The sequence below is a fragment of the Rhinolophus sinicus genome, linkage group LG06 (genome assembly GCF_036562045.2).
Source record: "Rhinolophus sinicus isolate RSC01 linkage group LG06, ASM3656204v1, whole genome shotgun sequence".
NCBI classification, from domain to species: domain Eukaryota; kingdom Metazoa; phylum Chordata; class Mammalia; order Chiroptera; family Rhinolophidae; genus Rhinolophus; species Rhinolophus sinicus.
Genome location: NC_133756.1, coordinates 56,191,821 through 56,206,594, shown reverse-complemented (window position 1 = coordinate 56,206,594; position 14,774 = coordinate 56,191,821). Strand labels below are relative to the sequence as shown.

General features: G+C 38.3%; 1 protein-coding gene across 6 annotated transcripts in view; it reads right to left on the bottom strand.

The window, feature by feature from the left end:
* The window catches only part of DCDC2 (doublecortin domain containing 2), a 159,026-nt gene that overhangs the window by 86,129 nt on the left and 58,123 nt on the right, over window positions 1-14,774 (bottom strand). For all 6 annotated transcript variants that reach the window (XM_074335170.1, XM_074335171.1, XM_074335167.1 and 3 more), the window contains exons 7-8: window positions 13,541-13,595; window positions 6,596-6,758 (exon numbers count right to left, since the gene is read on the bottom strand). In XM_074335170.1, coding sequence (XP_074191271.1) covers window positions 6,596-6,758; window positions 13,541-13,595 — 218 coding nt within the window. The remainder of the gene's footprint in view (window positions 1-6,595; window positions 6,759-13,540; window positions 13,596-14,774) is intronic.

Here is a 14,774-nt window from a genome sequence, read left to right as displayed (position 1 = left end):
CCTGTAGCAAACAAAATGCCTTAACTTTGGACAATCCAACGTTTCCCAAATTTATATTTGAGTCTGGAACTCTTATTATAAGAAACACCTACAAAGAGTCCACAGAACTACCATCCCATGGAACCCACTTTAGGAAATGACAGTAAGTTCTCTGGGTAAGAGCTTCCGCCTTCAGACCATTCAGAAGCTCTATGCAACCGTAAGGGGCCACGGAGTAGTGCAGGCTCTGCCAGCCTAGGCTATAGGAGTTGCCCTCAGGGATTTGGGTGGAGGCTTCTTGTTTCTCGGTATGACACAGCACCCGCCATAAAATGACTCCCCATTTGTATCGGCACCCTTACCATTAAGCAAAACAAAGCCTGGGAGAAAGCCAGCTACAATCAGCTTAAAGGTGATAGACCCATGCTTTTACCCTGTGCAGTGGTAGAGGGGGTCTGTCAGCTTTGCAGCTCTCCCAGTGAAAAGTGGTTCTTACTATGGCAGGGAATGAATCCTTGCCCGATTGCACAGAAACAATGTGGTATTATCATCCAATTGCATAAAATAAGAATAAATGGGTAGCTTTAAATCTGCAAAGCTCAAAGGCACTTTATAGATATTTTCTCTTTATCCCCATTGTGAGAGAATACTGCACACTGATTTGCAATAAACGTTTTATCTTATTTCAAAAACAACGCGGGGAACTGAGTAGGATAAAAAATAGAGTTCATATATAAACAGGCCACAGTCTACAAAAGAGACCCACCATGTTACATGTGTGGGGAAATACACCTCCCCTGCGTTTACTACCAAGTAGTGTTTACCAGAAACTATGCTAAACATATGTAAACAGAAATGGCGTTGTTCTCTGGTTCTGTGTTGCCACTTTCTACGTGGACAAAATTGATACAAAGGCCTTACTACCAAGAAGGAAAAACCTGTCAATGCTTACAACATAAACACATTCTGACATTTATGAGTTGTGAATGGAGTTTGGTCATTGAAATGAAGATGGAAATTGCTGCTACTTCATCGAGGAAAATTTCTTGATAAAGATATAATTCTGACTACTGGAACTTTTCTATAGCTAAGTTATAGATTCTGCTAACTTTGGAGGCAGAATCAAGGAAATTCTATGAAATTTGTCGGGGTCCTTGATGGGCCAAGAAAGAAAGAGCCCTTGCTTAGAAGTAGCATCTATGAAAAGGGAGGTTGATACGCCAAAGCCTGAAGCTAGCGGAAAACACAAAGATGAAACAATCTCAACATTATCCTCTTGCAGAGGATCAACTAAGAAAAGAATCTCAGCCCAGACCTCAGTGTCCCCACCCCTGTAATTCCAGGTCCTCCTCAGTTGGCTCCCTCGCCTCATGGCTCAGGTCTACACCAGTAATTTGACCCTTGGCAGTTCTGCATCCCGTGGCAGCAGAGAAACGTGAGTTCCTGGCATTCTGAAATGGAACTTCCAGTTCACTTTCCCACTAGCAACCAGCACTGCACCCTGCAGGTACCTTACATGGCATCGGGAGTACAATGTAAGAACTAAGATGTATTATGGCTTATATAGAACTTTAAGGGCCACTTATATGGAAAATGTCAGGTGATTGCCAAAATACACACTTAAAGTTTTGGCATAAAATCTTCCAAAGGTTTGGCAATAGCTATGTAATTCAACAGCTCACAAACTTCTCCTTTTCAAAACAAAAAGTATCTTCGCATCCCAACCCTGGGCTACATAAAAAATAGTCCCCAGAAGAAATTTACTGCACAGCCTCAACCTATGTCAGAGGTAAAAAATAAAAATACTTTTCTCACAGCACTTCTCCAACCAATGTACAAATTGTATAAGAGGGCAGAACATGAAAAGAATCTTTTCTATAAAGGGCTAGTATTGTACTCCTCTCAGACTGAGATAATCATCTTACCAGCATTCAGCCAGCCTCTACTTTTTCAATCTCTCATCACTGAACCGAACAGCAAAGTATACATTCCTAAACGAATTTTTATTAATAGAACGTAAATGCCACAATAAAATTTCAAGAAATGACTGAATCCTCTTGCTGTACTAGAATTTTGTTGTACAATATGTGATTCCAACAGGGTCACAAGGCATGGGAAGATGCTTATTTTATAAATTTTTAACATTCTGGTCCTAAATTTGACCCATATGCCACAATACCCATTGCCATTGAGATGGGACGTGATAATCAACAGAAGAACAGATAACCAGTATTTCTCTGTCCTTGGGTTAATGTGGTGGCAACAATGAATCACAAATCTTACGTTACCGTATTAAACAAAACCAGGGCCCTGCTTTGTGAAGTCTCCTTAGTGCCTTCTCATATACTTTCCTCCAGTAGACGATACCCTCTTAGAGGGTGAGACTTGGGAGAGCACATTTGGAAAATGTGCTTCCTGTTTGATCTTCAGGCTCCCTTGTGAGTGGGAACCAAGCAAGTGCCTGAGCTGGTTCACTGGTTGAACCAAAGAAGCTCAAGTTTCAATGTCCCTGTGATCTGACTCTGAGGATGGATTGCAGTAATGCTTCATGCTTGGGGCGACACAGCAAGCCATGTGCAGGCTGTAGCTATTAGAAAATTCAAGAGCATGACTGCTCAAGGGCAGTCACCCAGCAAGGTCATACTATTCCGACATCCTTTCCAGGCGTTGCACCTGCTCCCTATCATTCATTAGGAATCTAAACAACACGAACTCCTTGGGAACTATCACAGAATGGTGCTGGGAATAAGCCAGAAACTGCAACAAGAAGGATATTAGTCCGCGTGTGCCCATGCGCACAAGAGCACCCACGTGCAGAAAATCACATCCTTCAAAGGAAACAAGTCTTGGTTTTGCTCACATTTTAATACTCTGCTTTTAAAAAGTATTTAATTATCAATACCACGTAAACCATAGCGATACAGACCAGGCTGTTTTCTCTACAGCCTTCCCAATATTTCTAAAGAACCCTAAATTCACTATCCTTCCTGTGTTCTAAGGGTGCTAAAAACACTAATTTTTTTTCACGTAGAAAATATTTAAAACATCAGTGAATATAATCAATCCCAAAATTCTATTTCAAAGCAATCATCATTACTGTTTTGCTCGTAGTGGAAGAGTGTAGCTAGTTAACAGCCTCTAAAACATATCCCAAGGCACCACAACTCAAGTGGAAAAGTGTAACAAAAACATACGCTGGCCAGTTAAGCTGGTATTTAAATGCAGCACTAAAAATGCATTTCACACCCAACTTCATCAATCACCAACCAATCTTACTTTGCATCTTGGCTACCCAAAGAAAATGGGATTTGTCTCCCTGAAGAAATATGTCACTGCTCTGCTTGAATTATTAAGCTTTAATATTACAGAGAGAAACAGTCAGAGAGAGAGGAAAAAAAAAAGAAAAAGAAAAAGAAAAAGAAATAAAATTAGACCCAGGTTGCCATCTACAGACTGTTATCAGTACTGCTCATTCACACAGCATTAGATATCAGGATATCAGTAAATACCAGCAGTAAAAACACAAAAAAGAGGCAAAATTTATTACTACAATCTTAATAATAAAAAAATTAAGAAAGCCTACAAAGTCTCTTTTTTTCTAATTAACATGAGATCAGTATAAAAGTAAAGAACACTGGGTCAAAAAAAATTGCACAATTTAACATATTCTATGAAATAATCATAGATATTCATCCTAACTCTAAAATTTAACACTATGAAATAAAACTGAATAGGTTTCTTAATTCCAAATTTAAAATATTTTTAAGTAGAACAAACTGTTTCAGCCCTCCAACCAAATTCTTGCGTTTTTATTTTTTGTTTGATATCTGTATACAATGTGACATGATTACTGCAGTAAGTCTAGTAAACATCTGTCCCCATATGCAGTTACACATTTTTTTCTTGTGATGAGAACTTTAAAGATCTACTCTCTTAGCAGCTTTCAAATATGCAATACAGTATTCAATTCTTGCCTTTTTTTACTCATTATCTTGACTCACCACACACCTTCCCTTTTACTTTGCTTCAATTATCACTTTTATCTTTGTAAAGAATAAGAGCCCTCCTGAGACATGAATATACAAAAGCACACACTTGGTTCTAATCACTAAAATAGATGACATTAAAACAAAAAAGCAACTGCAATAATAAATAAACATAAAGTCTAAAGGAGTAAAAAAAAAAAATGAGTGAGAGAGGGAGAAAGAGAGATAGACTTCTGATATTATAACCTAGAACATTTCTATAGCCAAAGACATCTGGAGGGACATCTGATAAACAGCTCAGTGTTCAAAAGTATAGATTTAAGCTAATAGCCTTAAATTTACCAAGTGATGATTTAATCTAGTAAACTACACAAAATACATATTTCTTCATTTTCCCTGGAAAAACTGTTTTTGGAAGCCAAGATTCATTGTCCAGTTAGTCTGTTCTTTTTATCAAGATGAAAAGATACAAAATGCTTCGGCCAAACTCTTACATATGCTTCTGAATCAGTGGTATAAGCCTCTTACTGGGAAAAATATTCAGTCCCCAAAACTTTCAATTGAAAGACACCAGCAGTTGTTCTATGTAACAATGAGATCCAGCAGTTAAAAAGTCATAATCTGTACATTATAATACTACATTGGAAAATACCCACTTAAAATGGGCAATTACATAAAACAACTGCCGGAATCTCTAAAGACAAGGAAAGAATAGCTGAGAGTTCCTAATCTTTTAAAATCTGACTTGTTTCAGTGTTCAACATTCATCCCCTCAGATACAATTTTTGTTGAAAACTATTTGTGAATTTTCACAAAATCAAAAATACTGATAATTCAACTTTTTATGATTAAAGGCTTCTTTCCTGTGAAAGAGAGAAATGTGGATAAAGCCTCTTGTGTTCGTTCCCAAGTTTGTACAAAAGAAATATCGGACAAGTGGATGGTTTTCCCTTCTTCTGAGGGACAACTACCAAATCTAAAGACTTTAAAAAAATATATCGGAAGTAGGAGTTGAGATTTTCATAAGCTAATAAGAGCCTCACAGAAAATAGCAAGAAATATTTTGTAAAATATCTTCATCAGAAATAATTCACAAAAAATTTAAAATGAGTCCAGTTTCTTAGTGGGTTTTAAAGTATTAGAGAAACTTATCTCTTCTGTAACTTTCATCATTCATTCCTCAGTATTTATTGTCTCATAGCTACCAGACCTGTGCCAGTTTTGGGGGATAAAAAAAAAAAACTAGTAAGGCATAGCCTATGGCATGGGGGCTTCACAATCTAGTATATATTGATTAGAATAAATATTTGTAATGCTCAAGGTATGGTATGTTCTTCCAGACTAGCTTTTTTCCTTTGGTGTGTGCCATACAATAAGAATCAAAAAAACATTTGTTGACTGCATTTCCCCTTGGCCTCCATGTTTCATGGTCACTGAAAAAGATTGCCCAAACTTAAAAATAAGCAAAGCATTAAAGGAAAATCTTAATATGAACCCACATTTTGCAGGTGGCTAATGGGGCCCCAAAAAAGTTAGGTGACTTGCCCAAGGTCAACAGCAGAACTGGGACAAGAATCTAGGACTATGAACTTCCATCTAATCTCCATCATTTAAATTGTTGAAGATTTATACCCCCTTCACTCTATCTTCTCTATGTAATTAACTCATACATTAAGACTCTTCTTTCAACTTAGTCTCAACACATCTTTCCTCTGACTCTTTAATCATCTGTGCAGCATCCTCTAAACGCTGACACAAGTTCATGCTGCCTTCTCAATTGTGAAGCCCACATAAGCTGTAATTCTAATGTGACCCTTCATATAGACTGAAGTGAGCTGGAGCTCCCAGGTGGAAGATGGAGCTCTGGTTATGAATCCAAAACATAATCCCATCCATTCTCTTCCTGGGCACTCCAGTATGTCCAGCCAGCCCTCCACACTCACAGCATCACCCCATTCTCATGTACCCCACTGAGAACATGCTTGGAATAAAACCAAAAAGAACCTGTCTTCACACACACAAAAAAAAAACCTACTGTGAAAATTCAAAATTCTATTGCCATGTGTCCTTAGTTCATCACACTTTTATCCTGAAATCTTGCACTAATGCAAATTTTTAAAAAATTAGTTTATACCAGCTCTCATCTGGTAATGCAAGATATGTCATTAATTTTGGTACATACTGTTTACTGGTAAAGTTTTGTGGGTTTTTAGTATTCTAGTGGATATCAGCAAAATTAGTAAAACATCTTTTGGGGAAAAGTGATCCGTGATTAAAGGTAATTCATAATGCATGTTGACACTGTTTGTAGACACACAAATAAGAGAGATCGGTGCCAGGAGTAGTTGATCAAAATGATAATCAAGCACTTTCAGTAGGAGCATGGGATGGTAGAATTCACCTTGTTTTATAAGACCACTACTAGAAATATTTTATCTCAAAACACGTGTCCTTGTAGTACAGCCTCTAAGTACAAATAGAAATTAAGCATCTCTCATACAAAAAAAGTCTTCTGTGAAAACTCTCACATATGAAGAAAAGGGGCCAGGGAAACAAATGGATCTATTTAGGAATTAAAATTGTACCAGAGCTTTAAGATCATAATAATATAATAACAGTAACTAACTTACCACTGTTGGGAATTGTTTGTGGTGAATTCTTTAATTTAATATTTTGTTTCCCCTTTGTGGGTTTTTCCAAATTCACATTCTCTTTTTTCCCTTTCCTCTTTGGGGGTTGAGGAGATGAGTTGTCACTGGATCCGACGGTTGACTTAGATTGGCGATCATTTCCCTAAATGGCAAAAGATGAGACCCTTACTACCAGCTAATGAACTTCCAAAGTGATTCCTAGTCAAATACAAGTCATTAACTAGTCATTAACTAGTAGAAAATAGTGCATGGGCAGAAAATGGATGTACTGTATAGTGCTGATTCTGCTGCTGTCCATTTTAGATGTACAATTAACTCTTCCTAGCAGCAGAGGAAGGGTCTCTAAAAGAGGAAGGAGCATAAAAATAATGACAATTGTTGAGCACTAACGATTATTTAGTATTTAATAGGCACCAGGTATGCTATAAAATTATTTCTCTCAATCATCATACCCCTGTGAGACAGGTACTGTTACCGCCCCATTGTACAGAGGAGGAAAAGAAGCTTAGTGGTTGAGCCTTGCCCAAGGTCACAGAGCCAGCAAGGAGCAGACCAGGTCCTCTGCTTCAAGCATTCCTTCCTCCCTCCTGCGCCTGTCTGAAGAATCACCAGCCATCTATTGGATGAGGAATAGGGATAGCCCTCCGTTTGATAAGTTAATGTAGAAACACTTTCTTCACTAGTTGTCACTGTGAATGTATAGGTGTGTCGTCACTTGAGCAGACATACACTGTGCTTGTAGAAATCTTCCAATATTTACCCATATGTTGGTGAATGCCGTGGTCTCCATGAATCACAAATCCAGAGCAACAAGACCCCAGCAGTTCAAGACCACATGCCCCATTCCTGCAAGGCAGCCACTGATGGTCACACCTTTGGTGGTTGCCTCTGGTCCCCATGTGCCTCTCAAAATGAAGACTTTGCATCTGCAAAGAGGGCCCCTCAGCATGAAAGTGAGGCTGAGTGTCAGCGGCTCCAGTCACTAGCCCAAGCGCAGTTCCTGGGGAGCCCCAAAGTAGTCACGACAGTGGTGGCAACTGTAAGTGTCCAAAGAACAGCTGTGCTGATACTCAGCCACTGCTTGGCCATGCTACAGCAAGTAACTCCCTCCCTGGCTCTCAGATGCTCAGGTGTTAAACATACCTGAGTGTGTAAGGTGTCAGAATGTAGGTAATGGAAAGAATGTAAGTTTTAGAGACCCAAATTACCTGGCTCAGAGTCACTTCTCTGCCACTAACCACCTATGGGACCTTGGGCTAATTCGTACTTTCTTTGAGCCAGTTTCCTCATCTGTTGAATGGAGTTAATGTACCTGCCTTTAGGTCTAGCATGAAGCTGAAATGGTAACATTTATAAAGTAACTAGTCCAGTGCCTGGCATGTAGTATTCATTCAATGAATATCAGAGTGCTTTCTCTAAGAGCAAAGAGATAATATCTTTTTCTTAAAAATCATATCAAACACACACCATATTGGGTGCAATCTTTATGCAACATCTGTACTATGCTAGTATCTGAAAATGAATGTAGTAATATTAAATAAACAAATCTGCTTAGGAAACTACAACTGCCCATTTTAAACATTTATATATTCAGTCATCCAGAAGCATTTAAATAGTTTTAGCCATCACCCAATTAAGAATAGAAAAATTCACAGGCTTACAAATGAAGCTATTTATGCTATTTTGTCATAGCCTACAAGAAAATGAATTATGCATAGATTTATTAACAGTATGAAAACTTGTCCAAATCTGTAACACTTTTTTGCATAATTTAATTTTTTATTCCAACTGCAATTTAAACATACAAGCTTCCATTTAATTATTGCATTAACTGCTACCAGAGTTTTTCTTTTTTTTTTTTTCTTTTCTCTTCTTTCCTTTTCTTCAATGGTTATTTCTCACAAGGCCATAAAACAGCCTGGCAGAAGAAATAGATAATACGCTTATAGCAGAGATTCCAAAACCATCATCCAGGGCTCATATTCCAGTTTATTTTCAACCAAGTCTGTCCATCCCAAGATTTTAAAACTTTAAAAGCCTTGAATGAGGGGAGTAACCCTTCTAGCAAGCCTACTGGAATGTTCAGAGATGCTGTTGAACTTTCAAGGACTAAAGTGAACCTTCATGAATGACAAACTCTGGATCTTGGCACAATACTTTTTACAACTCTCTGGGAAAAGTCTTATTCACAAAAGAGGAATAATAAGGGAGAAGCAGAAGTCCCATCCTGGAATGCCTGGAGATTCATATAATTTTATAAACTCTCTTATTGAATATTCAGGAAGTTCCTGTTTACTGCATTTCTGATAGGGACACTCAAAAGGGTGATTGTAGAGCATCAAAAATGACTAGTCGATTCCAATAACTATATACAGTAATTGATACTCATGCATTCAATTATCTATTAATGACTAATCACCTGGCATTTTGTAGAACTAAATTAAACTGAGAGCAAGGGAAGAACTGTTTTGTAATTAGAAAACTAGAAATAATTTAAATGTTTGTCTTTAAAAACAACAAAAATGTTGATTCATGTAAAGTGTTAATATAAAACAAATACATACTAAACTATATAAAAATATATAAATTATACTCATACTTATTTATATAGTTCATTATATAAATTATAGGTAATATATACATAAATTATATATATACCCACACAGAGGGTGCCAAAAAAATGTGTACACATTTTAAAAGAGGAAAAAACTATTAAAACTGTAATACAATGAATGACGCTAGCATTCATTTGACTAATGCCATCTTTTGAGCGATCATCATACTATACACATTGCTACTGTAATTCAATTCAACTTCGAAAAGTATACATAACTAACATCTCTTAAAATGTGTACATTTTTTTGGCACTCCCAATGTATGTGTGTATGTATGTGTGTGTGTGTGTGTATATACATATATATATAAACATATATATATATACAGTGTATATATGCAACACATATATACACACATATACGTATACATATATACATGTATAAGAGAGAGAGAGGACAAAGAAATGGAGAGGGTGATTTTCCTTTCTTTTTTGGGATTCCCACTTGTGACTTATACCTTGGACACACAGATTGTCACTGGTATTTGGGAAGAATAGGTAATAAGGGAGTTTTGCCATCTCATACAGCTATCCCAGTTGATAAAATAATGTTACTATCTCTTATGTGCTAACTACCCACTAACACAAATATTTACCAAATTTATAGATCACTAATCATCACTTTACAGATACAGGAATTCACTTTCTCAAGGTCACCCCAGTCTGACTTGTCTGCTACACTGCAACTTCCTGATGCCAAGGCATTAGAAACACCTATTATATAGTATGGGTCCCTTAAAAAGCCATCCAGAAATGACAAAGTGTGGCTTTATCCCCAAGTGGAAGGAATCCAGAAGCAGTTGAATTTTACAGCATGTCCTATACAGAAGCTAGATCCCAGCGATACATACAACTATTGTCCTGCCTTTTGCCTCGCACACATCTCAGCATACCTGATAGGAACAGCAAATCTCTGGCTCAAACAAACAACTGAAAAGAGCCCTTTCATCATCCCCTCACGCCACTGAAATTGGGATTTTTAAATAGTTCCCGAGGCGACTTTCAACAAGATCCAATCAACTCAGGTTTCTTTCATTACCACAGAAAGCCATTTCCAGCTCCCATGAAAATGTGCCAAAGATACATTGGTCATAAGACATCAAGTTTAAAATAATTCTGTGAGGGCTTTGCCTCACGGGGCAGCCTTCACCACGTGTGTATCTCAGTGATGCCCAGGGAGGGAGACCCGAAGAGCGGGGACTAGACTGGCTCAGGCTGGCGCTCTCACTTGTGTGTCTGGTGAGGGCAAGCGTGAGAAGCCCTTTCATCCACACTGGACTCAGTTTCCCCACAAGGCAAATGGAGTTTGGGGAGCATTTGGAATTTTCTTGCTTCAGAGTCTCTCTGTGATGTGTAGATAATCATGATGCTTATTTTTTTTAATCAAAAACTTAGTAACTATAATATTTGAATCAGTAAGTTGCCGATCACAAGATACATTAGCCACATGGTAGTAAAAACAACAAAAGACAATTTATTCATTGACTTGAACTTTCAAATACATCTCTGATTTTGCACCTTTCCCACTAGAGGGTGCTTTGATTCTACATGGAGTGACCTCGAAGCTAGAGAACAGCCTCCCGCTGATGGGTTTATTTTTCAAACTTAATAAAACTTAAGAGGACTCATTTATATCTTTGTTTTGTTTTTAAAGTTAGAATCGCAACTTAAAATTATTCACAATTTGCTCATTTGTGTGACTCTCCCAGCACTTGGAGTCTGTATCAGGGGTGGTTTCTGGTCTTGTCCTGCTCCCCACAAGGCATTCCCTGGCTGATCCGAAAGGCTCTTCTTGACTCCCAGAATCCCCTGCATTCCCCACACTTCCTACCGTACGGATGGGACCCAGATGACCAGTCGCTGATGGACCAGCAGACTCTGCAGACTATGGCAGCTTTCTGGATTTTGTTTTGTTTTGTTTTGAAGTTCTTTCAGGCCCTCAGCTACACTTCCCTTCGTGATACAATACAGCAATTCTTCCTAGGAAAGCTGTGTGGAAAAATGAATTCCTAAAGATCCAGTTCTGTGCCCCCTTTGACTTGCATCTGTAGTTCAGGGATGTTTTCGCCGCTGATTTGGCAGTGGTTCCTCAAGTTTTAAGCTAGCTCTCCCCAAGTCCCATTCACTCCCCGCACCCCAGCCTCACTCAGTGCCAAGCAGTTAATGATCTTAAAAACATGTACATTCTCCAGGGAACCAATTAATTAAAGGAAAGGAGCGAATTAATCCTTCTCTTAAAAACCGAGTTTGTGACTTTGGAACTACCACATGAGAGGTTCTCTCTGTGCGGCTCGCTGGCAGCCATGCACACACCCATTAACAGGTTGTGAGAACCTCCCATGTGCCAGGCAGGTTATTCCCCTCAGCTCAGATGAGACCTTCTAAAGGAGGCTTTCCCTGACCACTCAGGTGACACAGCGCCCTCTCTCACTTTGTCTTCCCATTTCTTGATGTATTTTTTTTCAAGCTTCTCCCTGACTGATATCAAATGTATTGTGTATTTGTTTGTCTTTCTCCTCCTCCACAACGTAAGCTCCATACATTTAGTATTTTCTCTGGAATCTCTGCCTCCTCCCCTCCCCAATGAGCATTAAAACAGTGCCTAGGACATAATATACACTCAATAACTGGTTGTTGGATGAACGCATCAATCAATGACAACAGTTATACTAGAAGAAGAATGATCATAGATGACCAACTCCCCTACGGCCACCGGTCCAAGTCACTGGCATCACATGCCGAGGCTCCAGACGTCCCACAGATTCCTGCTTCCATTCTTGCCCCAACCCACTTCTTAACCCGCCACAGCCACCATGATCTTCTTAAAACGTAAATCAGATGATACCACTCTCTTCTAATCCTCAAATGGTGTCCCATCAAGGAAAATGCAAACTCTTTACGTGGCCCCAGGATCAAGCCTCTCCGCCCCCCGCCACCCAATTTCATCTCAGACCACGCTGGCCTTCTTTCTGCCCTCCTCACATGCCAAACTCTTTACCAAGGGCCTTCGGGACTGTTTCCTCTGCCGTGGAGGCTCTTTTCTCCCCTGCCCCAACCTTGCATGACTGGCTCCATTATTAAGTTCTCAGTCTCAGAGAATTTTATATGAATTGGTGTCCTGCCACATTTTATTTTCCTCCTAGCACTTATCACCATCTGAAATCATTTATATATTTGTTTACAGGTTGATTGTCTATCCCCATTCTTCCACCCGCCCCACCACACAGGTGCTAGAATCAAAGTTCCATCAGATCTGAAATCTGGTCTGTCTGTTCACCTCTATATGCCAGCTGCTTAGAGTAGTTCCTGGTACTTAGTAAGTGCTCAGTTAATACATGCTGAGTGGATGACTGAATGAGTAGATAAATAGATGGATGAATCTATAGAATGCTTTGGGAGCACTGTGGAAAAAGGGAGAAACTCTGCTATCATTTTGTTGTTCTAAGTCATAGCATAAAAATGTAATTCTGAGTGTTTGCTTTCTAAAAGATGGAAACAGTCTTTCTTGAAAGGTCACTTTCTCAAAGAGGCCTTTCCTGACACACCTATCTAAGTTCTCCTTTGTCTCCCATATTGCTCTGTACTTTTCTTACATTTTCATACCAAGGTTACTGCTTGCAATTGCCACACAATTGATCACTATTGGTCTGGCAATTCAAAAGGTGTTTAGAAAGAGACACCTCAGGCAGAAAAAAACTGTCAAAGCACTACTCCAGCATGACATAAAACTCATCTCCATGAGGGAGTACAGACAAAAAATACAAAGAAGAAAATACCTACTAAGTGCTTGTCACAGTTCCCACCTAATAGGTATTTAATAGATATTTGCTGAATTAAATAAATGAATGAATGATGGATGGATGGAAAAGATTTTGATAGGGAACTAAATATTTGGAATGGTTCTCAATCTTTTAAAGGACTATACCTCAGGATTAACCTGTTCTTACAAAAACTTCCTTTTTAGTCTTTGTCAGACATAGAAAACCAGACTGGGTAGACACTGATGTCACCGACCACAGAATTTCTTCTAGTTTTATGTGTTATTACATAGCTTTCAACTGTGATATACATTATACCAGGTCTATACACAAAGAAAAAGATACCTATTTTGAAATCTGTATTTTAAAATGTTACCTCTCTTTTAAGACCTTAATTGTAACATTAATGTTCCAGTCTTGTTCCACATAATTGCTTATATACCACAAGATGGCTAAGTTTTATTTCTTCAAATTTAATTAAAACCCAAAGGACAGTCTCTCTGTATCATATAGAAATATAAAACATTAATGAGTAAACCATCTGATACTTACACTCCCTTTAGACTTTTTGGATCCGACAATAGGAGGCAGTGAAGAAGCTTTCTGACTGCAGAAACAAATTACAATTAGAAATATGAGTGTTACTTACAAATAATATATAATGCAAAATAATTGTCACCCTAACTTGTCGTCCCAACCTGGAAGTCAACTGTACCATATACTTTCCCAATTTCACAAAGACCACATAAAATATCCCAATTCCATTCCAAAAAACGTTTCATGTTTTCCTGTATACTATATTAATTGATGCTTACAATAAACTTTTAGTACCACCTTAAATTTTTTCATGGCATTTTTATTCAGTTTTCAAAATTTTACACATGAATTTCAAACAATAATTTCCCAAGCTGAGTAATGGTTTTGCCAGATTGAGTTTAAAATAATAAATTCATATACACTTTTTAATGTCTACAATTTCTACCTCTGATAGAAGCTCAGGATGGTAACACAACTGGCATTTATATTCAGGGAGTTTCTAAACCAGTTATTCACACCAAAGAATGAAGAATTCTCTCCAGCTATGAGAATGTTGTTTCACAGATGTCTGTATCATAGAGAAAAGACCTATCCTGGAACTCAACTGAACCTCTGAAAATAAGAGGACATATAGATGAAGGAAAATCTTACTAATTTATCTGAGAAAGGCCACCATGAGTTATAGTTTTCTCACTGCTATCAAGTACACACCGAAGCTCACAGCAGACGAATCTAGTGTTGCTTAGCAGAGATTGTAAAGGATTTGGTTTCTTGGATGGGTAGGGATGGTTAGCAATAAGTCTGCTGGTAAACAATTATAATAAAATACTGGAAAATCATGTGTTCTTGCATACCTCAAAGGGCACCCCTGAAATTTCATTTCATCTAATACTTATCTAGAAACTCTTGGCTAGCCTCTCCATTAGGCTTCCCAAATTGCGAATTAACGATGAACCAAATTGGTGACATTCTGCTTTACCTCTGCATGCATCAACCACCTTAGCAGTGAACGACCACAAAAAGTCAGTTCCCAATAGCAAAGTGGCCATGGAATCTCTGGGAAATGCAGCAGAGGTGGCTGATGGGGCATCATGAACAAGCTGAGGCCAGAGTCTCTACATGTGCCAGGGGCCAGAGCTCTTCACAAATGCCTTGCTGCAGTCCATCCACATGGCTAAAACAAGGCATTTTTCCCACATATATGACATTGCATAGAGAAAAAAGTTCATAATGCATTATGTGTAATTAA